General features: G+C 45.3%; 1 protein-coding gene across 4 annotated transcripts in view; it reads right to left on the bottom strand.

Moving 5' to 3' along the window:
• Nucleotides 1-21,818, bottom strand: part of LOC119976159 (E3 ubiquitin-protein ligase TRIM39-like) — a 154,318-nt gene that overhangs the window by 53,030 nt on the left and 79,470 nt on the right. For all 4 annotated transcript variants that reach the window (XM_038816378.1, XM_038816380.1, XM_038816381.1 and 1 more), the window contains 2 exons: nucleotides 20,657-20,683; nucleotides 3,864-3,935 (listed from right to left, as the gene is read on the bottom strand). In XM_038816378.1, coding sequence (XP_038672306.1) covers nucleotides 3,864-3,935; nucleotides 20,657-20,683 — 99 coding nt within the window. The remainder of the gene's footprint in view (nucleotides 1-3,863; nucleotides 3,936-20,656; nucleotides 20,684-21,818) is intronic.

The raw sequence follows: 21,818 nt of genomic DNA, 5'->3' as shown, positions 1-21,818 counted from the left end.
TGACATCTGTCCTATATCTACCACCCTCAATTTAAAGCTATGTCCCCTCGTGTTGGTCATCACCATCGGAGGAAAGAGACTCTCACTGTCCACCCTATCTAACTCTCTGACTATCTTATATGTCTCTATTAAGTCATCTCTCAGCCTTCTCCTCTCTAACGAAAACAACCTCAAGTCCCTGAGCCTTTCCTCGTAAGACCTTCCCTCCATACCAGGCAACATCCTAGTAAATCTCCACTGAACCCTTTCCAAAGCTTCCACATCCTTCCTATAATGTGGTGACCAGAACTGCACGCAATATTCCAGGAGCGGCCTCACCAGAGTTATGTACAGCTGCAGCATGACCTTGTGGCTCCGAAACTCAATCCCCCTACTGATAAAGGCTAGCACACCATATGCCTTCTTAACAGCCCTATTAACCTGGGTGGCAACTTTCAGGGATTTATGCACCTGGATTCCGAGATCTCTGTTCATCTACACTACCAAGAATCTTGCCATTAGCCCAGTACTCTGCCCACCTGTCACTCCTTCCAAAGTGAACCACCTCACACTTTTCCGCATTAAACTCCATCTGCCACCTCTCAGCCCAGATCTGCAGCTTATCTATGTCCCTCTGTATCCTATAACATCCTCAGCACTATCCACAACTCCACCGACCTTCGTGTCATCTGCAAATTTACTAACCCATCCTTCTACACCCTCTTCCAGGTCATTTATAAAAATTACAAACAGCAGTGGCCCCAAAACAGATCCTTGTGGTACACCACTAATAACTGAACTCCAGGATGAACATTTGCCATCAACCACCACCCTCTGTCTTCTTTCAGCTAGCCAATTACTGATCCAAACCGCTAAATCACCTTCAATCCCATACTTCCTTATTTTCTGCAATAGCCTACCGTGGGGAACCTTATCAAACGCCTTACTGAAATCCATATACACCACATCAACCGCTTTATCCTCATCCACCTGTTTGGTCACCTCTCAAAAAACTCAATAAGGTTTGTGAGGTATGACCTACCCTTCACAAAACCGTGTTGACTATCGCTAATCAACTTGTTCTTTTCAAGATGATTATAAACCCTATCTCTTATAACCTTTTCAAACATTTTACCCACAACCGAAGTAAGGCTCACAGGTCTATAATTACCAGGGTTGTCTCTACCCTTCTTGAACAAGGGGACAACATTTGCTATCCTCCAGTCTTCCAGCAGTATTCCTGCCGACAAAGACGACATAAAGATCAAGGACAAAGCCTCTGCAATCTCCTCCCTGGTTTCCCAGAGAATCCTAGGATAAATCCAATCTGGCCCAGGGGACTTATCTATTTTTACACTTTCCAAAATTGCTAACACCTCCTCCTTGTGAACCTCAATTCCATCTAGCCTGGTCGACTGAACCTGAGTATTCTCCTCGACAACATTTTCTTTCTTCAGTGTAAACACTGACGAAAAATATCCATTTAACGCTTCCCCTATCTCCTCTGATTCCACACGCAACTTTCCACTACTATCCTTGATTGGCCCTAATTTTACTCTAGTCATTCTTTTGTTCCTGATATACCTATAGAAAGCCTTAGGGTTTTCCTTGATCCTATCCGCCAACAACTTTTCGTGTCCTCTCCTCGCTCTTCTTAACTCTCCCTTTAGGTCCTTCCTGGCTAACTTGTAACTCTCAAGTGCCCTAACTGAGCGTTCATGTCTCATCCTAACATAAGCCTTCTTCTTCCTCTTGACAAGTGCTTCAACTTCCTTAGTAAACCACGGTTCCCTTGCTCGGCAACTTCCTCCTTGCCTGACAGGTACATACTTATCAAGGACACGCAGTAGCTGTTCCTTGAACAAGCTCCACATTTCGATTGTACCCATCCCCTGCAGTTTACTTCCCCATCCTATACATCCTAAATCTTGCCGAATAGCATCATAATTGCCTTTCTCCCAGCTATAATTCTTGCCTTGCGGTATATACCTATCCCTTCCCATTGCTAAAGTAAACATAACCAAATTATGATCACTATCATCAAAGTGCTCACCTTCGTCTAAATCTAACACCTGGCCGGCTTCATTACCCAATATCAAATCCAATGTGGCCTCGCCCCTTGTTGGCCTGTCTGCATACTGTGTCAGAAAACCCTCCTGCACACACTGCAGAAAAACTGACCCATCTATAGTACTCGAGCTATAGTATTTTCAGTCAATATTTGGAAAGTTAAAGTCCCCCATAACAACTACCGTGTTACTCTTGCTCCTGTCGAAAATTGTCTTTGCAATCCTTTCCTCTACATCTCTGGAACTATTCGGAGGTCGAGAGACAACTCCCAACAGGGTGACCTCTCCTCTCCTGTTCCTAACCTCGGCCCATACTACCTCAGTAGTCGAGTCCTCAAACGTCCTTTCTACCGCCGTAATACTTTCCTTGATTAACAATGCCACCACCCCCCCCCCCCTCTTTTACCATCTTATCTGTTCTTACAGAAACATCTAAATCCTGGAACCTGCAACAACCATTCCTGTCCCTGCTCTACTCCTGTCTCCGAAATCGCCACAACATCGAGATCCCAGGTACCAACCCATGCTGCAAGCTCACCCACCTTATTCTGGATGCTCCTGGCGTTGAAGTAGACACACTTCAAACCAGCGTCTTGCTTGCCAGTGCCCTCTTTCGAACTTTTAACCCTATCCCTGACCTCACTACTCTCAACATCCTGTACACTGGGACTACAATTTAGGTTCCCATTCCCCTGCTGAATTAGTTTAAACCCCCCCCCCCCCCCCACCGAAGAGCACTAGCAAATCTCCCCCCCCCCCCCCAGGATATTGGTACCCCTCTGGTTCAGGTGAAGACCATCCTGTTTGTAGAGATTCCACCTACCCCAGAATGAGCCCCAATTATCCAGGAAACCAAAACCCTCCCTCCTGCACCATCCCTGTAGCCACGTGTTCAACTCCTCTCTCTCCTTATTTCTCACTTCGCTAGCACGTGGCACGGGTAACAACCCAGAGATATAATAGAAATATAATAGATGTTGGTTCAGTGCTCTTCCTAAAATGGATAACTCGTATAATCATAATAATCATCATGATTATCATCATCATATATTTAGATTTTTTTATTGTCATCTAATTTACCAATTGGATAGCCATAGCTGGGGTGGATAGAAGAATGTCAGTTCTATCACGTAATGGTGGCGGTGGATGCATTTTGGTACAGATTTCAAATTGGTTACGTTCTCGATTGGACGTGTCCAAGAAATGAGTTGGTGATTCAGATAAGTTAAGAGAATGCCAATTTCAGATTTAACCTGATTTTCAAGCTATGTAGTTGTCAGTTTGATTTCCCATGCCTCGAGCAACCAGGCAACAGAAGTCAACCGCAAAATGTTTTGTGTCAAATTGTTTTACAACACTGTGTGTGTGCCAGGCAGAGCGAATTATCTTGCCTCTCACTCAGCAAAGCCCTTTGTTGGCCCTGTCGCAAATAAAGGCCAACATATACCTGGACTAACTACATAATTTGAAAGTGTCAAACGCTAGCATTCGACTCCCAACACCTCCCTCTTCCCCCGCCTGAATACCAAATATCAGACTGTCTGGGTCATTTTTGGACCGACTCGAAAATATTATTTGCTAAAATGGGGGCTAATCAAGTTATTTGCTGCTCGGTGTATGCAATACCATGAGTGTCACATTCTAGGACATGAGAGGAATTAAGGTATTTCTACGAGGGATACCCCACGTGAATAATGCTCGGATTCAATAATCATGTCAAGGTTTTTGAAACACGCCTAATATCACTCTTCATTGCACTCAGAACGGCAGGTGCATTTAAATGTGCCCTGGACGTTACAACAGATAATATCCCACCTTGAAATTTATAATTAATGTTGTCTTGTTTCCTTTCATCGCTTCTTTGATTTGCCAATGCAGTTGCTAATTCTGAAAGCATATATTGTCACAATGTTAGAACATGTATAAAATGGATGCTTAATTTCATGCATAGAAATAAAAGATTTTCAATTGTTTATTTGCTGAAAAATATTTGCCTATAAACCCAAACTTTTAATTCTGAAGGGGGAAAATCTTAAGCATTAGGTGGCACAATATTTTTACAGCAATATTCGTCTGTTTTCGAACCCAGCATTATTTTAACATCAGCTCGATAACTTTTGATATTTTCGTAGATTGATCATGTTACTGGAATAATTATCGGGACACCATGAGTTCAAATCCATTGAAAACTAAAATTATGAAGGCATATAAACAATAAAAGGGCAGGAAAAGAAGGGTACAATAAAAGCAAATTACTGTAGATGCAAACACCTGAAACAAAAACAGAAAACACTGGACAATCTTTGCAGGTCTGACAGCATCTGTGGCGAGAGAAGGTAGCTACAGTTTCGAGTCTGGCTGACCTTCTGCCAAAACTGGAGAGAACTGGAATCTGACCATATTTCTAGTTTTATCCAGCAAAAAGTCATCCAGCCCTGAAATAATAGCTCTCTTCTCTCCACAGGTGCTGCCATACCTGCTGAGATCAACCAGCCTTTCCTTTTTTTTGGTGTAGTAAAAGAAAGGGGAAGGGTTGATTCGGGACTGAAAGTGGAATTTACACATTTCGGCAAGGATCATGACTAAGGTATCACATGAAGGACTTGGATGTAAATGTGCTTCGATAATTGAAGGTCTCAGAATAGTTAGAGAGTGCAGTTAAAAGGGGAAGTAGTGTTTTGGTCTTTATTAATATGGACATAGTAAGAGTACAAAACAACGAGGTTATGCTGACTTTACACAAGACACTCGTTAGACATCAGCTGCAATGGTATATGCAGGCTGGGGGCCACATTATTGGAGGAATGTGACTGAATTGGTGAGAGTGCAGAAGACCTTTTCAAGAATGGTTCCAGGGATAATAACCGGCAGTTATGAAAGTAGATTGGAGAGGACTGTTGTCCTTGGGGAAAAGAAGGCTGAGATTTATAAAGACACTTAAAATCACGAAAAGGCTGCATAGATTAGATAGGGAGAAACTTCCGTTCACAAAACGAGACTGCACAGATTTATAGTGATTTGCAAAAGAAGCAAATATGATGTGAGAAACACATTTTCACACAAGTTAATCGGGTCTGGAATGCACACCTCGAAGTGTGGTGGATGCAGGTTCATTTGAGGCAATCAAGGGTCATTCGATGATTAGTTGAACAGAGACAATGTGCAAGGGTGCCAGGTAAATACAGGAAATGGCATTAAACCATAATGCTGGTTTGGAACACAGTGCAGACACAGTGGGCCAAAATTATCTACTCCAGCGCCCTAACAGTTCTGTGATCTTGAGATTTTTAAAACATTTTTTAGAAGCATGATAACTTAAAGCTCCTTAATGTTCATGAAACTGCCTATATGTTCTAAAAAGATTTAGCAATGCCCTGAGTAAAGTTTGCTCTCTATACCCAATCTGATGTACACGCCTTTCTAATCCAGCAGGAATGCAACATGCATTAATAACCTATCTCAGAAATGGCCTGACCGAACATTATGCCCAAGTAAAGAACGTACAGATATGAAGCTAAAAGGCTAACAATTAGGCCAAAAGAGCAGCATGTCTGGAATAAGGAGACTTTAAAATGCCAACAAATAACGGCCCATGATATTGATAAAAAAGAAAAATTAGAACATCGAAGTGCACCAGCAAGAAGTATACATTAATAGGTTTAAACTAATTCAGCAGGGGCATGGGAACCTGGATTGTAGTTTTGGGGTACGGGAGATTGAGAGTATAGAGGTCAGGAGCACAGATTTGACTTCGCAGGAGGGTGCCAGTGTTCAGGTTGGTCGTTTGAAGTGTGTCTACTTCAATGCCAGGAGTATACGAAATAAGGTAGGGGAACTGGCAGCATGGGTTGGTACCTGGGACTTCGATGTTGTGGCCATTTCAGAGACATGGATAGAGCAGGGACAGGAATGGTTGTTGCAGGTTCCGGGGTTTAGGTGTTTTAGTACGCTCAGAGAAGGGGGCAAAAGAGGGGGAGGTGTGGCGCTGCTAGTCAAGGACAGTATTACGGTGGCGGAAAGGATGCTAGATGGGGACTCTTCTTCTGAGGTAGTATGGGCTGAGGTTAGAAACAGGAAAGGAGAGGTCACCCTGTTGGGAGTTTTCTATAGGCCACCTAATAGTTCCAGGGATGTAGAGGAAAGGATGGCGAAGATGATTCTGGAAAAGAGCGAAAGTAACAGGGTAGTTGTTATGGGAGACTTTAACTTTCCAAAGATTGACTGGAAAAGATATAGTTCGAGTACATTAGATGGGTCATTCTTTGTACAATGTGTGCAGGAGGGTTTCCTGACACAATATGTTGACAGGCCAACAAGAGGCGAGGCCACATTGGATTTGGTTTTGGGTAATGAACCAGGCCAGGTGTTAGATCTGGAGGTAGGTGAGCACTTTGGAAACAGTGACCACAATTCGGTGACCTTTACGTTAGTGATGGAAAGGGATAAGTATACCCCGCAGGGCAAGAGTTATAGCTGGGGGAAGGGCAATTATGATGCCATTAGACATGACTTAGGATGTGTTGGTTGGAGAAGTAGGCTGCAAGGGTTGGGCACACTGGATATGTGGAGCTTGTTCAAGGAACAGCTATTGCATGTTCTTGATAAGTACGTACCAGTCAGGCAGGGAGGAAGGGGTCGAGCGAGGGAACCGTGGTTTACCAAAGAAGTGGAATCTCTTGTTAAGAGGAAGAAGGAGGCCTATGTGAAGATGAGGCGTGAAGTTTCAGTTGGGGCGCTTGATAGTTACAAGGAAGCGAGGAAGGATCTAAAGAGAGAGCTGAGACGAGCAAGGAGGGGACATGAGAAGTCTTTGGCAGGTAGGATCAAGGAAAACCCAAAAGCTTTCTATAGGTATGTCAGGAATAAAAGAATGACTAGGGTAAGAGTAGGGCCAGTCAAGGACAGTGGTGGGAAGTTGTGTGTTGAGGCTGAGGAGATAAGCGAGATACTAAATGAATACTTTTCGTCAGTATTCACTCAAGAAAAAGATAATATTGTGGAGGAGAATGCTGAGACCCAGGCTATTAGAATAGATGGCATTGAGGTGCGTAGGGAAGAAGTGTTGGCAATTCTGGACAAGGTGAAAATAGATAAGTCCCCGGGGCCGGATGGGATTTATCCTAGGATTCTCTGGGAAGCCAGGGAAGAGATTGCTGATCCTTTGGCTTTGATTTTTAGGTCATCATTGGCTACAGGAATAGTGCCAGAGGACTGGAGGATAGCAAATGTGGTCCCTTTGTTCAAGAAGGGGAGTAGAGATAACCCCGGTAACTATAGGCCGGTGAGCCTAACGTCTGTGGTGGGTAAAGTCTTGGAGAGGATTATAAAAGATACGATTTATAATCATCTAGATAGGAATAATATGATTAGGGACAGTCAGCATGGTTTTGTGAAGGGTAGGTCATGCCTCACAAACCTTATCGAGTTCTTTGAGAAGGTGACTGAACAGGTAGACGAGGGTAGAGCAGTTGATGTGGTGTATATGGATTTCAGTAAAGCGTTTGATAAGGTTCCCCACGGTCGGCTATTGCAGAAAATACGGAGGCTGGGGATTGAGGGTGATTTAGAGATGTGGATCAGAAATTGGCTAGTTGAAAGAAGACAGAGAGTGGTAGTTGATGGGAAATGTTCAGAATGGAGTTCAGTTACGAGTGGCGTACCACAAGGATCTGTTCTGGGGCCGTTGCTGTTTGTCATTTTTATAAATGACCTAGAGGAGGGCGCAGAAGGATGGGTGAGTAAATTTGCAGACGACACTAAAGTCGGTGGAGTTGTAGACAGTGCGGAAGGATGTTGCAGGTTACAGAGGGACATAGATAAGCTGCAGAGCTGGGCTGAGAGGTGGCAAATGGAGTTTAATGCGGAGAAGTGTGAGGTGATTCACTTTGGAAAGAATAACAGGAATGCGGAATATTTGGCTAATGGTAAAATTCTTGGTAGTGTGGATGAGCAGAGGGATCTCGGTGTCCATGTACATAGATCCCTGAAAGTTGCCACCCAGGTTGATAGGGTTGTGAAGAAGGCCTATGGTGTGTTGGCCTTTATTGGTAGAGGGATTGAGTTCCGGAGCCATGAGGTCATGTTCCAGTTGTACAAATCTCTAGTACGGCCGCATTTGGAGTATTGCGTACAGTTCTGGTCGCCTCATTATAGGAAGGACGTGGAAGCTTTGGAACGGGTGCAGAGGAGATTTACCAGGATGTTGCCTGGTATGGAGGGAAAATCTTATGAGGAAAGGCTGATGGACTTGAGGTTGTTTTCGTTAGAGAGAAGAAGGTTAAGAGGTGACTTAATAGAGGCATACAAAATGATCAGAGGGTTAGATAGGGTGGACAGCGAGAGTCTTCTCCCGCAGATGGGGGTGGCTAGCACGAGGGGACATAGCCTTAAATTAATTGAGGGGTAATAGATATAGGACAGAGGTCAGAGGTGGGTTTTTTACGCAAAGAGTGGTGAGGCCATGGAATGCCCTACCTGCAACAGTAGTGAACTCACCAACATTGAGGGCATTTAAAAGTTTATTGGATAAGCATATGGATGATAAGGGCATAGTGTAGGTTAGATGGCCTTTAGTTTTTTTTTTCCATGTCGGTGCAACATCGAGGGCCGAAGGGCCTGTACTGCGCTGTATCGTTCTATGTTCTATGGAGAGGTTAGGTCGGCTAGCCATACTACATTTCCCCTTAGCATCCAAAATGTGCAGGTGATGTGGGCTATGGGGTTACACAGAAAGGACGGGGAGCCTAGATTGGGCATTCTTTCAGAGGGTTAGTCCAGACACGATGGGCCGAATGGGCTCCTTCTGCACTGTGGGAATTCTATAAGAGAAAAACAAAACAAAAAGAGGAATTGGATAGTGAAAGCAATGTGTGTCCCTTGGAGGCAGAGAGTCTCCAGTGACACGGGAAGAAAGCAATGAGTGAGTAGGTCCTGCAGATAGCGAGCACAGAAACGATTAACCGAATGGCCATCTTCTGTTCTTTCATAGATATATTCATAGATGTCATAGAATTTACAGTGCAGAAGAAGCCATTCGGCCCATCGAGTCTGCACCGGCTCTTGAAAAGAGCACCCCACTTAAGCTCACACTTCCAACATATTGCCGTAACCCAGCAACCCCACCAAACGATTCTGGACACTAAGGGCAATTTAGCATGGTCAATTGTCCTAACCTGCACATCTTTGGACTGTGGGAGGAAACCGGAGCTCCCGGAAGAAACCCACGCACACACAGTGCAGACTCCGCACAGACAGTGACCCAAGCTGTGAATTGAACCTGGGACCCTGGAGCTGTGAAGCTACTGTGCTAACCACTATGTTACCCTTCTGTGACCCTTTTATCGTCCTATGATTCTGTGATTCTGATTACTTTCATGACGGGATGTTAAGGGACAGAATATGTTCTGTTTCTAACTTTCCAATATCTAGAACTGTCCCCTTGGATTGGAAAAAATAGAATCTAACCTCACTTCTCAATAAATGACAGTGGCAGAAATTAAAGAAATAAAATATGTTAGATGGTTACGCTTATCAGTAGTAATCACTCATGATGAAAATTTTAAAATACACTTTCAAATAATCAGCCAAATCCAATCAGTTTTGATGGAACGGGAAACAATAGGAGATACTGGTAAACTGTACATAAAATAGAACATGGTGGGAATGTTCAGAAGGACAAGCAGCATCTCTGGGTGTAGAAACAGAGTTCGCGGCGGGCAGTGGCGGGCCCGTAAAGTGTGGCACACCATTCACTGCGGCGGGACCAGGAAAGTTCTGACGGCATATCATTCCGCCCAACGTTTCAGCTCGATGGCATTTCGACAGAAGGATGGAAATTCGGTTTAAACCAGTGAACTGGCAGGGTGGAATGTAAAAAAGCAGAAGTGAAGGCTTGAAATAGGGTGGAAGATAGCAGAGGTGCAGTGATGGCACAAGGCCAATGGGACAAGAGAATAAACTGTGACTAGAGGATGTGACAATGACCGAATAATGAACATTTCCCATCAGAAAGCAAACACAAAAGAAAGACTAAAGCAAAACGGAAACCTTCAAAGAAAACATTTGGGACGCATTTTTGAGCCTGAAAAGATAAAATTCGAAGATGAGTTTAGATGCCCAGCGTGTACCTAATGGAAAGATTAGGTTTATTTTTTACGCTTACCTTCAATGGAACATTGCAGGAGGCCGGGAACAGAGAGGCAGCAAGCAAAGTGAATAAGTAAAATGGCAGGCGACTGGCGATATGCTTGCAGATTGAACAGCCGTTCTGCAAAGATATCATATAGAATCCCTACAGTGCAGAAGGAGGCCATTGGGCCCATACAGTCTCACCGGTCCAACGAAAGAACACTCTCCCAAGCCCCATTATCCCACCTATCTACACATCTTTCAACATTAAGTGGCCATTGAGTATGGCCCCTCCACACACTTTGCACATCTTTGAAATGTGAGAGGAAACCAGAGCATCCGGAGAATGTACTCCACACAGGCGAGGGCGCAATTCAACCCGTATCAGTGGCGCTGTGAGGCATCAATGCTGACCACTGGGTGGTCACTAAATCTGCGTTTGATTTCACCAATGTGGAGCAAACTGCAACGTGAGCAGCGAATACATTATACTCGGTTGAAAAAAACAACTACTTTTGAATTGCTATTTGACCTCCATGTAGCGTTTCAAGGAGAAAGTTATCAAGGTGAAATAACACATGTTACATTTCATATGCTTGCATCGAAAGGTTCTGCTCTAAGTGTGGCCTGTTGTGTGTGACTGATGGATGGACTAGTGTGCAGCACAGGAAATGGTCGCTTCCAACATTCAGAAGAGGAAAGGTAAAAACAAGCAAAGAACAAGGGAAACGTTATTTTGTTTCCAGATGTGGACGAGTAAGAGAAGTGCGTGAAATAGATAAGACAACGTCAGGGACCCTGTTAAACTTCCAGCGAGGGAAGGTGGGGGCAATGGGGGGGGGGGGGGGAGAATCCTTGTTTGAAAGAACGAAAACAAAAGCAATAACACATGTGTTGGTAAGGAAGGTTGCATCATTGAAATAAATGGAAGCACGTTTCAGACTTGGTAAGATTGGCTTTAACAGGAGGAATCAGAGACTATCCAAAGTAAGCTGGGAAGATCTGTTAATAGGTCAAACGACTAAAAACATTTAGTGAGATAGAGAGGAAGTACCTGCCCCTGAGAGGAAAAGGCTCAGCTTCACAACAAAGCAGCGATGAACAACTAAAGAGGTTACGGACAGCAAAAAACTAAAAGTAAGGACTTACAAAATGCAAAAAATGGCACAGATCCAGATGAATGTGATAGATACAAAGACTAGAAAAGGGTCACAAAGCAGTTTTTAAGAGTTTTTAAAAGGGATTATGTAACGAAACTTGTAAGGGGTGTCAAAATCAGTAAGAAGAAATGTTAGGGTTATATAAAGGGAAAGAGGGTGGTCAACAACAATGTAAGCCCATTAAAAGCATTGGTAGAGTTGGAGAGGGAGAGGGGAAGGGAAGGTTGTGTCAGGATGGTTTTCTTTGTTTGCAGCTGGGGAGGAGGGGGTGAGAGGGCAAGTTGTTTGGTACTTGGGTTCAGGACAGGTTGGGCCAGGGATGGGCAGCTGACATTGATGGAGTTACTGTGGCATAGTTGGTTAGTGGTAGATGGCGGTGGACCCCTTGGGGACCTGCAAGGCGTCGACCTGGAGGAGGCCATTAAAGCAGGGACATGGCTGAATGTGGAGGCGGTTGTCTGGAACCCCACGACTGGGCTGATCTCTGGAATGTTAAGAGTTTTAATGAGCAGATTAAACGTTTGTGGGACTTTGTTCATTGGGGACTCTGAAGGCAGGTATGTTGTTCCTGCAAGAGGACAGCACGGTAGCATAATGATTAGCACAATTGCTTCACAGATCCAGGGTCCCAGATTCGATTCCCGGCTTGGGTCACTGTCTGTGCGGAGTCTGCACATTCTCCCCCTGTGTGCATGGGTTTCCTCCGGGTGCTCCGGTTTCCCCCCACAGTCCAAAGATGTGCAGGTTAGGTGGATTGGCCATGCTAAATTGCCCTTAGTGTCCAAAATGTCCCTGAGTGTTGGTTGGGGTTGCTGGGTTATGGGGATAGGGTAGAGGTATGTGGTTGGGTAGGGTGCTCTTTTCAAGAGTCGGTGCAGATTCGATGGGCCGAATGGCCTCCTTCTGCACTGTAAAAGTCGATGGAATCTATGATCCATTTGAAGGCAGTGGATCGGTTGAGGAAAGGTTGGGTGGGACAGGTATTTCGTTCAGGCTGGACATGAAGACGAAGGGGTAGTGGCGCTGAGGGTGCCTTCTGCGGTGGGTTATAGTGTTGGACTCTGGGTTTGTGATGGTACTGGATTCTGGAGGGGGCGCCCGGTGAATATATACATCTCAAAGTGGGATGATGTAGAGTTTGTGACGAGATTCTAGACTTGGTCACGCATTGGCTGATTACGCGGGGGGGGGGGGGGGGATTTAATACCGTGTTGGATCCTAGTTGGTTTGGTCATGTCCTCGATCCCAGAAGGTGTTGGCATTGGCAAAGGAACTGCTGTGGTTTATGGAGCAGGTGGGAGGGGTGGACCCCTCGTGGTTTGGGTGGACGAGCATAAAGGTTTTATTGATTTATTTTCGCATTTCTACTTGGTGCTTTCGTGGATTGATATTTTCTCCTGGACAAGCCGTTGTTGACGGGATTGGGTTAGATTATTCAGCGATCATGGTGTCTGATGGCACGCCACACTCGGTGATTTGCGGTTGGAGATAGGGTTGTGAGTCAACAAGGAAATCTGTGAAAGGATTGGGGCGGCTATTCAAAACTATGTGGAGCATAAAACCGGCGCCTCCTGGAGTGTCAGGCATTGAAGGCAGTGATAAGAAGGGAGTTCAAATGGATCCTGGTTTATATGGAGAAGGTGAAGCAGTTGGAGACGCAAAGGTTGTTGAAGGCCACTTTGAAGGTGGATCGGAAGCACTCAGCAGCCCCTGAGTAACGTCTGTTAAAAGAAACGACGAAGCCCCAAAAGCAGTTTGACTCTGAACATTCCAAAGATCAGCCCAGTCATGGGTTCCAGAAAACCGCCTCCCCAATCAACCATACCCCTGCTTTAATGGCCTCCTCCAGGTCTACGCCTCGCACATCCCCAAGGGGTCCACTGTCATCTGCCACTAACAAGCAAGACTAGCATTTGTTGACCATCTGTAATTGCATGTGAGCTGAGTGGCATTTTTTAACAGGTAACCACATTGCTATAAATCTGGAGGCACATGTAGGCCAGACCATAGAACATAGAACATAGAACAGTACAGCACAGAACAGGCCCTTCGGCCCTCAAAGTTGTGCCGAGCAAATGATCACCCTACTCAAACCCACGTATCCACCCTATACCCGTAACCCAACAACCCCCCCCCCCCCCTCAACCTTACTTTTTAGGACACTAAGGGCAATTTAGCATGGCCAATCCACCTAACCCGCACATCTTTGGACTGTGGGAATAAACCGGAGCACCCGGAGGAAATCCACGCACACACGGGGAGGGCGTGCAGACTCTGCACAGACAGACCAGGTAAGGATGGCAGAATTTCTTCCCAAAAGGACAGTAGTGAACCAGATGCGGTTTATCACAGTCGACAATGGTTTCATGGTCATCATTAGACTTTTAATTCCAGGTATTTTATTGAGTTCAAATTTCACCACCTGCCGTCGTGGAATTCTAACCCTCGTCCCTATGGCATTATTCTTGGTCTCTCGATTATTGTCCAGCGTCAATACCACTCTGCCACTGCGTCTTCACCTCTTCATTTTACCTGAAATTGTACAGTTCGAAGCCCGGCGAGGGACAAGATATGAGGTGGTGTCTGGATGGACTGGTGTTCCCGATGGTTGAGGAGAAGAGGCAGGGGTTGGGCAATGCATTTGATCTGGGGAAGTGATGTGGTGTATGGGCTCAATTCAGTCAAGGGAAGCCATGCAACCAAACGGGTTGTCAGCAGAGTTTTATAAAATGTTTGCTTCGGAATTGGGGCCCCTATTAGTCGAAATGTACAATGAATCGGTTGATAAGGGTGAATTCCAGTCCACACTGTCTCGGGCTTCTATCTTGCTCATCTTAAAAAAGGACATAGACCTGGAGCTATGTCGTACATGCCAACCAATATCGTTGTTAAATGTAGACCCGAAACCGCTGGTGAAGGTGCTGGCAGTGTGCATGGTGGGCTCTGTGCCGGGGGTGATATGAGAGGACCAAAGGGGTTTGTGAAAGGGTGGCATTATAACATTAGTCAATGTGATTGTGATGACACAGGCCACCAGGAAAATGGGGTAGTAATGTCAATGGATGGGGAGAAAACGTTTGAACGGATAAAATCACGTATCTGTTTGAGGTTTTGGGCAGATTTGGGTTTGGGCAGGAATTTGTGGATTGGGTTAAGTTGCTGTACAAGGCCCCTAAGGCGAGTGTCCATACAAATACCATTAGTTCAGAGTACTTTGGGAGGTTGCACTCGGGAACGAGGCAGGGCTGTCCGTTCTCCCTGCTGCATTTTGCTTTAGTGATTGAGCCATTGAGCATTTCTGGCCTGCGGGGAGGAGTGGAAAATATGATGAGGCGGGGATAGATCATCGTGTCTCCTGTACGCAGACGATCTCCTGTTGGATATTTCAAACCGGTGGAGAGTTTTGACAGGGTTATGGGGATACTGTGGGAGTTTAATTAAACATGGTAAAGAGCGAGGTATTTACAATCAATGCAAGGGGAAGGGCTTGGAGAAACTGCCATCCCATTTCGTAGCGGCGAGTTTCTGATACCTGGGTATACGAGTGTTGCATGGTTGGGCCTAGGTGCACAAGTTAAATCTGGTAAATTTAGTTGAGGAGCGGAAGGAGGATTTTAGAAGATGGGATGTAAAGAAGATGGTGTTGCTGAGGGTTCTGTTCATTTCCAGAACCTCCTTTTATTTATAGCATCTTTTTTCAGGAGGGTCAATAAAATGCTTTCATAGTTCATATGTGCGGGTAAGATACCTCGGACTAGAAGGGTGTTCCTGGGGAGGGATAGGCAAAGAGGAGGGTTAGCATTGCCGAGCTTTCTGAGTTATTACTGGGCAGCAAACCTCACAAAAGTCAGGAAGTGGGCAGTGGAGGAGAGGTGGTGTGGGGACGGATGGAGGTGGCCTCGTGCAGAGCATTGTTTGGGTTTGATGGCATTGTTGCTTGCACCTCTTCCATTCTCGGCAGCTAAGTATTCAATGAGCCCTGTCGTTGGAATCAGTGTTGAAGGTATGCAACCAATGCTGACAGTATTTCAGGATGGAAGGCACATCACTGTGGCCGCTCATTTCTCACAATATAGGTTTATCCCGGCGGTATTAGATTCCATGTTTAGGGAATGTGGGAGCAAGTGGACACAGAATGCTTCAGGGATCTGTTCATGGCGAGAAGGATTGCGGAGTTGGAAATGGAGTACCAGCTTCCAAACGGGAATGAGTTGATACCTGCAAATTGTGATATGTGTCAGGAATGAGCTGGATTCATTTCCGAAGTTGCAACCTCCGGTGCTACTAGATAATATTCTGTCTGAGGACGAGATTTGGAGGGCAGGATCTCGGACATTTATGGGGTGCTGATGGAGAAAGAGAGATCACTGGTTGATGAAGTCAAACAGAAATGTGAAGAGGAGTGAGACATTGAGGCCACGTTCTGCAGTGAGGTTCTGCGAATGGTTAACTCAACCTCGTCATGCGTGAGTCTAAGCCCCATTCAGTTCGAAGTGGTGCACAGAGCTCACATGATGGTGTCAAGGATGTATTGGTTCTTTCCTGCTGTAGATGTTATTGGTATTACTGAGACTTGGTTGAGGGAAGGGCAGGACTGGCAACTGAATATCCCAGGGTATAGATGCTTCAGGAGGGAGGGAGGTAGAAGGGGTGGAGGAGTTGCATTACTAGTCAGAGATGATATCACAGCTGTGATAAGAAATAGGAAGGTTGCAGTAACATTGATGGGGCTTTACTACAGGCCTCCCAAAAGCGAGCATGAAGTAGAGGTACAAATATGCAGACAAATTATAGAAAAATATAGGAGCAATAACGTGGTTGTGAAAGGAGATTTTAACTTCCCCAACATTGAATGGGACTCGTGTAGTGTTGGAGACGTAGATGGAACAGAGTTTGTCAGGAGCATCAAGGAGAGTTTTTTAGAGCAGCATGTAAATAGTACAACTCGGGAAGGGGCCATACTGGACCTGGTATTGGGGAATGATCCCGGCCAGGTGGTTGAAGTTTCAGTCAGTGATTACTTTGGGAATAGCGATCACAATTCCGTAAGTTTTGGAATACTCATTGACAAAGACGAGAGTGGTCCTGAAGGAAGAGTGCTAAATTGGGGAAAGGCCAAGCATAACAAAATTCGGCAGGAGCTAGGGAATGTCGACTAGGAGCAGCTGTTTAAGGGTAAATCCACATTTGAAATGTGGGAGTCTTTTAAGGAAAGGGTGATTAGAGTGCAAGACAGACATGTCCCTGTGAAAATGAGGGATAGAAATGGAAAGATTAGGGAACCATGGATGACGGGTGGAATTGTGAGACTGGCTAAGATGAAAAAGGAAGCATACATAAGATCGAGGCAACTCAAAACTGATTAAGCTGTGGAGGAATATCGGGAAAGTAGGACAAATCTCAAACGCGCAATAAAGAGGGCTAAAAGGGGTCATGAAATATCTTTGGCTAACAGGGTTAAGGAAAATCCCAAAGCCTTTTATTCGTATATAAGGAGCAAGAGGGTAACTAGAGAAAGGATTGGCCCACTCAAAGACAAAAGAGAGAATTTATGCGTGGAGTCAGAAGAAATGGGTGAGATACTTAATGAGTACGTTGCATCGGTATTCACCAAGGAGAGGGACATGACGGGTGTTGAGGCTAGGGATGGATGTCTAAATACTCTAGGTCAAGTCGCCATACGGAAGGGGAAAGTTTTGGGTATTCTAAAAGACATTAAGTTGGACAAGTCCCCAGGACCGGATGGGATCTATCCCAGGTTACTGAGGGTAACGAGGGTCGAAATAGCTGGGGCCTTAACAAATATCTTTGCAGCATCCTTGAGCACGGATGAGTCCCGGAAGACTGAAGAATTGCTAATGTTGTCCCTTTGTTTAAGAAGGGTAGCAGGGATAATCCAGGGAATTATAGACCTGTGAGCTTGACGTCAGTGGTAGGCAAACTGTTGGAGAAGATACTGCGGGATAGGATCTATTCACATTTGGAAGAAAATAGACTTATCAGTGATAGGCAGCATGGTTTTGTGCAGGGAACGTCATGTCTTACAAACCTAATAGAATTCTTTGAGGAAGTGACAAAGTTAATTGATGAGGGAAGGGCTGTAGATGTCATATGCATGGACTTCAGTAAGGCGTTTGATAAAGCTTCCCATGGCAGGTTGATGGAAAAAGTGAAGTCGTATGGGGTTCAGTGTGTACTACCTAGATGGGTAAAGAACTGGCTGGGCAACAGGAGACAGAGAGTGGTGGTGGAAGGGAGTGTCTCAAAATGGAGAATGGTGACTAGTGGTGTTCCACAGGGATCTGTGCTCGGACCATTGTTGATTGTGATATACATACATGATCTGGAGGAAGGTATAGATGGTCTGATTAGCAAGTTTGCAGATGATACTAAGATTGGTGGAGTTGCAGATAGCGAGGTGGACTGTCAGAGAATACAGCAAAATATAGATAGATTGGAGAGTTGGGCAGAGAAATGGCAGATGGAGTTCAATCCAGGCAAATGCGAGGTGATGCATTTTGGAAGATCTAATTCAAGAGCGGACTATATGGTCAATGGAAGAGTCCTGGGGAAAATTGATGCACAGAGAGATCTGGGAGTTCAGGTCCATTGTACCCTGAAGGTGGCAACACAGGTTGATAGAGTTGTCAAGAAGGCATACAGCATGCTTGCCTTCATTGGACGGGGTATTGAGTACAAGAGTCGGCAGGTCATGCTACAGTTGTCTAGGACTTTGGTTAGGCCAAATTTGGAATACTGCATGCAGTTCTGGTCGCCACATTACCAGAAGGATGTGGATGCTTTAGAGAGGGTGCAGAGGAGGTTCACCAGGCTGTTGCCTGGTATGGAGGGTGCTAGCTATGAAGAAAGGTTGAGTAGATTAGGATTGTTTTAGTTGGAAAGACGGAGGTTGAGGGGGGACCTGATTGAGGTCCACAAAATTATGAGAGGTATGGACAGGATGGATAGCAACAAGCTTTTCCCAAGATTGGAGGTGTCAACTAAAAGGGGTCACGATTTCAAAGTGAAAGGGGGGAACTTAAGGGAGATGTGCCTGGAAAGTTTTTTATGCAGAGGGTGGTGGTGTCTGGAATGCTTTGCCAACGGAGGTGGTAGAGGCAGGCACGATAGCATCATTTAAGATGCATCTAGACAGATATATGAACGGGCAGGGAACAGAGGGAAGTAGACCTTGGAAAATAGGGGACAGGTTTAGATGAAGGATCTGGATCGGCGCAGTCTGGAAGGGCCAAAGGGCCTGTTCCTGTGCTGTAATTTTCTTTGTTCTTTGCTCTCTTTTTTGTTTGTTCTAGCGAATAGGAATAGGCAGTGTGCAGGGCAGCCGGCGAACCACTTCGAAATATTCTGTACTTTGTTGAAGCTGGAGGTGTTCTAGAAAGCTTTTGCAGAGATCATGTCAAATATTTTAGGGCAAAGGTGGCTCCGAGTCCGTGGGTGGCAATATTTGGAGGATGCGAGGATCTGGGATTGCAGGTGGGGAGGAGAGGCTGACGTGTTGGTCTTTGCCTCCATGATAGCCTGGAGACGGATATCACTGGGATGGTGGGAGCCAGAGCCAACTGAAGCGGGGTCATGGCTAGAAAAGATGAAGTTTGCCATCAGAGCCATGAATAAGGGCTTCTTCTCAATGTGGACGCTGTCCATCGATTTTTTGAAGCAGTGGTAAATTGGGAGGGGGGTGGTCTGGGGTTTCTTTTTCTTTTGATTTCCTACTATAATTAAAAATGGGACTGTGGGAGTGGGCTAGGATATAAATAGGGGAAGTTAGCTGATTACTGTTTGATGATTATTGGTGTTGCTGCTTTCTCTTTCTGTGTCTGTATATACTTGAAAATGCGTCCAAGAAAAATATATAGGGTCCAATTCTCCGGACTTACAAAAAATCGGAGAATAGCGGGTGGCGTAAAATTTTACGGACACGCTGGTCCGACGCCCTCCCGCTATTCTCCCCCCCCCCACCCCCGCCCCCCGACACGAATCGCTGCTCGTCGTTTTTTTACGGCAAGCAGCGATTCACCCCTGGCCGACGGGCCGATTTCAAAGGCCTTTACGGCCGTTTTTATGAACGTAAAACACACCTGGTCTGACCGTTCGTAAAAACGGCCGTGAAGTCCCGATCTGGGGAACCATGGCACCGATTGGCACGGCCGTGGTGCCATGGGCCCGCGATCGGTGGGTACCAATCGCAGGCAGCGGGTACTTAACCCACGCACTCTTTCTCCCTCCGCCGCCCCCCTGGATCAATTCGCGGGGCGGCTGAGGGACATACCAGCCCGCACATGCGTGGGTTTCACGCATATGCATGATGACGTCATCGGCGCATACGCGGGTTGGAGTCGTCCAATCCGCGCATGCGCGGCTGACGTCATCTGACGTGTCAGCCGTCGCTAACTTTGGCTAGCGGGCTTAACAAAATTCGTTAAGCCCGCGATGCCGGAGTTCACGGCCGCGCGATGCTAGCCCCGACCGGGGAGATGAATCAGTTCCCGGTCGGGGGGCGGAGGCTGGCGTCAAACACGGCCGTTTTTGACGCCAGCTTCCCGATTTTTCGTAACTCGGGAGAATCGTGCCCATAATGTTTTAATTAATGACTTGAATGATGACATAGAAAGTTAAATATCCAAATTTGCGGATGATACAATGTTAGATGGCATTATAGACAGCCTAAATGATAGCAGAAATTGCAAAGAGATATTGACAGAATAGGTGAATGAGCAAAATTATGGCAGATGGAATTTAATTTAAGCAAGTGCAAGACATTTTGGACCAAAAAAGGACAAAGCAGAGTACTTTCTAAATAGAGTCTAGGTACAGTGGATGTCCAAAGAGACTTGAGGGTTCAGGTACACAGTTCCTTAACATGTCAGGTAGAGGTGCAAAAAATAGTTAAAACAGCGAATGGAATGCAGGCTTTATATCTATCGGACTGGAATATAAAGACACAGGGGTTATGCTGCTGCTATAAAATTCCCGGTTGGACAACACGGAGTACTATGAACAGTTCTGGGCCCCACATTTGTGGAAGGATATTTTGGCCTTGGAGGGACTGCATCGTAAGTTTACTGAAATTATACCTGAAATACAGGTTTAAAGTTACATGGGGAAATTACTCAAATTAACCCGTTTTTGCTATTATTTGGAAGGTTTAGCAGTGATCTGATCGAAGTACTCCCATATTTTTACCACATCATCTAAATCAATATATGTATAGCTTGTGCAAATATTTTAAGAATGAATCTGTAGAAAAACTAGGTAATTAGCGTCGCCATTTACATTGTGTTATATCAATTTGCACCGAACCTTTGTCTTTGTCAAGTAATTGTTTCTCTGAAAGACAAGGCCACAATTAAATTAACATGATTGTCTTTAATGTAGTTTATGGTTCATCAATTGAATTGGTTGTCACCATGAAAATTTGCCGAGGTGATGGAACATATGCAAAATAATTTGGGGTAATTTCAAATATCGGCGATTGTGGAAAACAGACAACATCTGACCTGAGGAATGTTATTCATTTCTACCCATTTCATATTCCAATGGAAAGACAAACTGGATGTAATTCATAAATAATTATGTTAAGTAAGTAATAAATTAGGCGGCTGGTTCATTATGAAGATAATTAATTACAATAAAGGTGAAACTCCAATGGGAACAATTTTGGACTGAAATGATTGACCGCACAATTAGATTCAAAATGAGAAGATGCATGGTGCAATGGTGGTAAGTCGATAGCAGGTGTCGATATATCAAATTTAATGATGTTGTGGAAGGAGTGGTATCGAATTAGCTGCCGAATTTGCACACTGCTGTTTATTCCCTTGCAAGTCAATGGAAGTTGAATCAGGTCTGGAGTGTTATGAGTGGCAGGTTCAACATAATTCATATTGCACCAAAGCAAAATATTACCATTAATACATAGAAAAGAAAATCTGCATTTGTTCGGAGTCTAGTGAAAAGGAAAACTTCTCAAACTCTACCCTACAAACAAACTATTTTGCTCACTGACGTGAAATACAAGGGTTGGAATTCTCCAGTCGTCTGTGATCCACTTTTCTGGGCAGCAGCGCAACTCTGCACAGGTTTTTTGGCGGTGTGGGGTGGTCACAATGGGGAATCCCATTGATTATCAGCGAGAATATAAGAATTTCGCCACCAGTGATGGGTGTGCTACCGGGAAACAGGAGGCTGGGGGTGAGGGAGCGAGAAAAACAGAAGAGAAAAATGGGAGAGTGTGGGGGCAATTCTCCACACTCACGACGGTGCGGAGAATAGCGGGGGTCGTAAATTTTTATGGCCACGCTGGTCTGACGCCCTCCCGCTATTCTCCCCCCCACGCCCGCCTCCCGACACGAATCGCTGCCCGCCATTTTTTTACGGCGAGCAGCGATTCTCAGCTGGCCAATGGGCCGAATTCCAAGGCCTTTACGACCATTTTTATGAACGTCAAACACACCTGGTCTGA

Source organism: Scyliorhinus canicula, chromosome 13 (assembly GCF_902713615.1).
Source record: "Scyliorhinus canicula chromosome 13, sScyCan1.1, whole genome shotgun sequence".
Lineage (NCBI taxonomy): Eukaryota > Metazoa > Chordata > Chondrichthyes > Carcharhiniformes > Scyliorhinidae > Scyliorhinus > Scyliorhinus canicula.
Note: the sequence above shows the minus strand (reverse complement) of the source record. Positions and strands in the feature narration are given on the sequence as shown.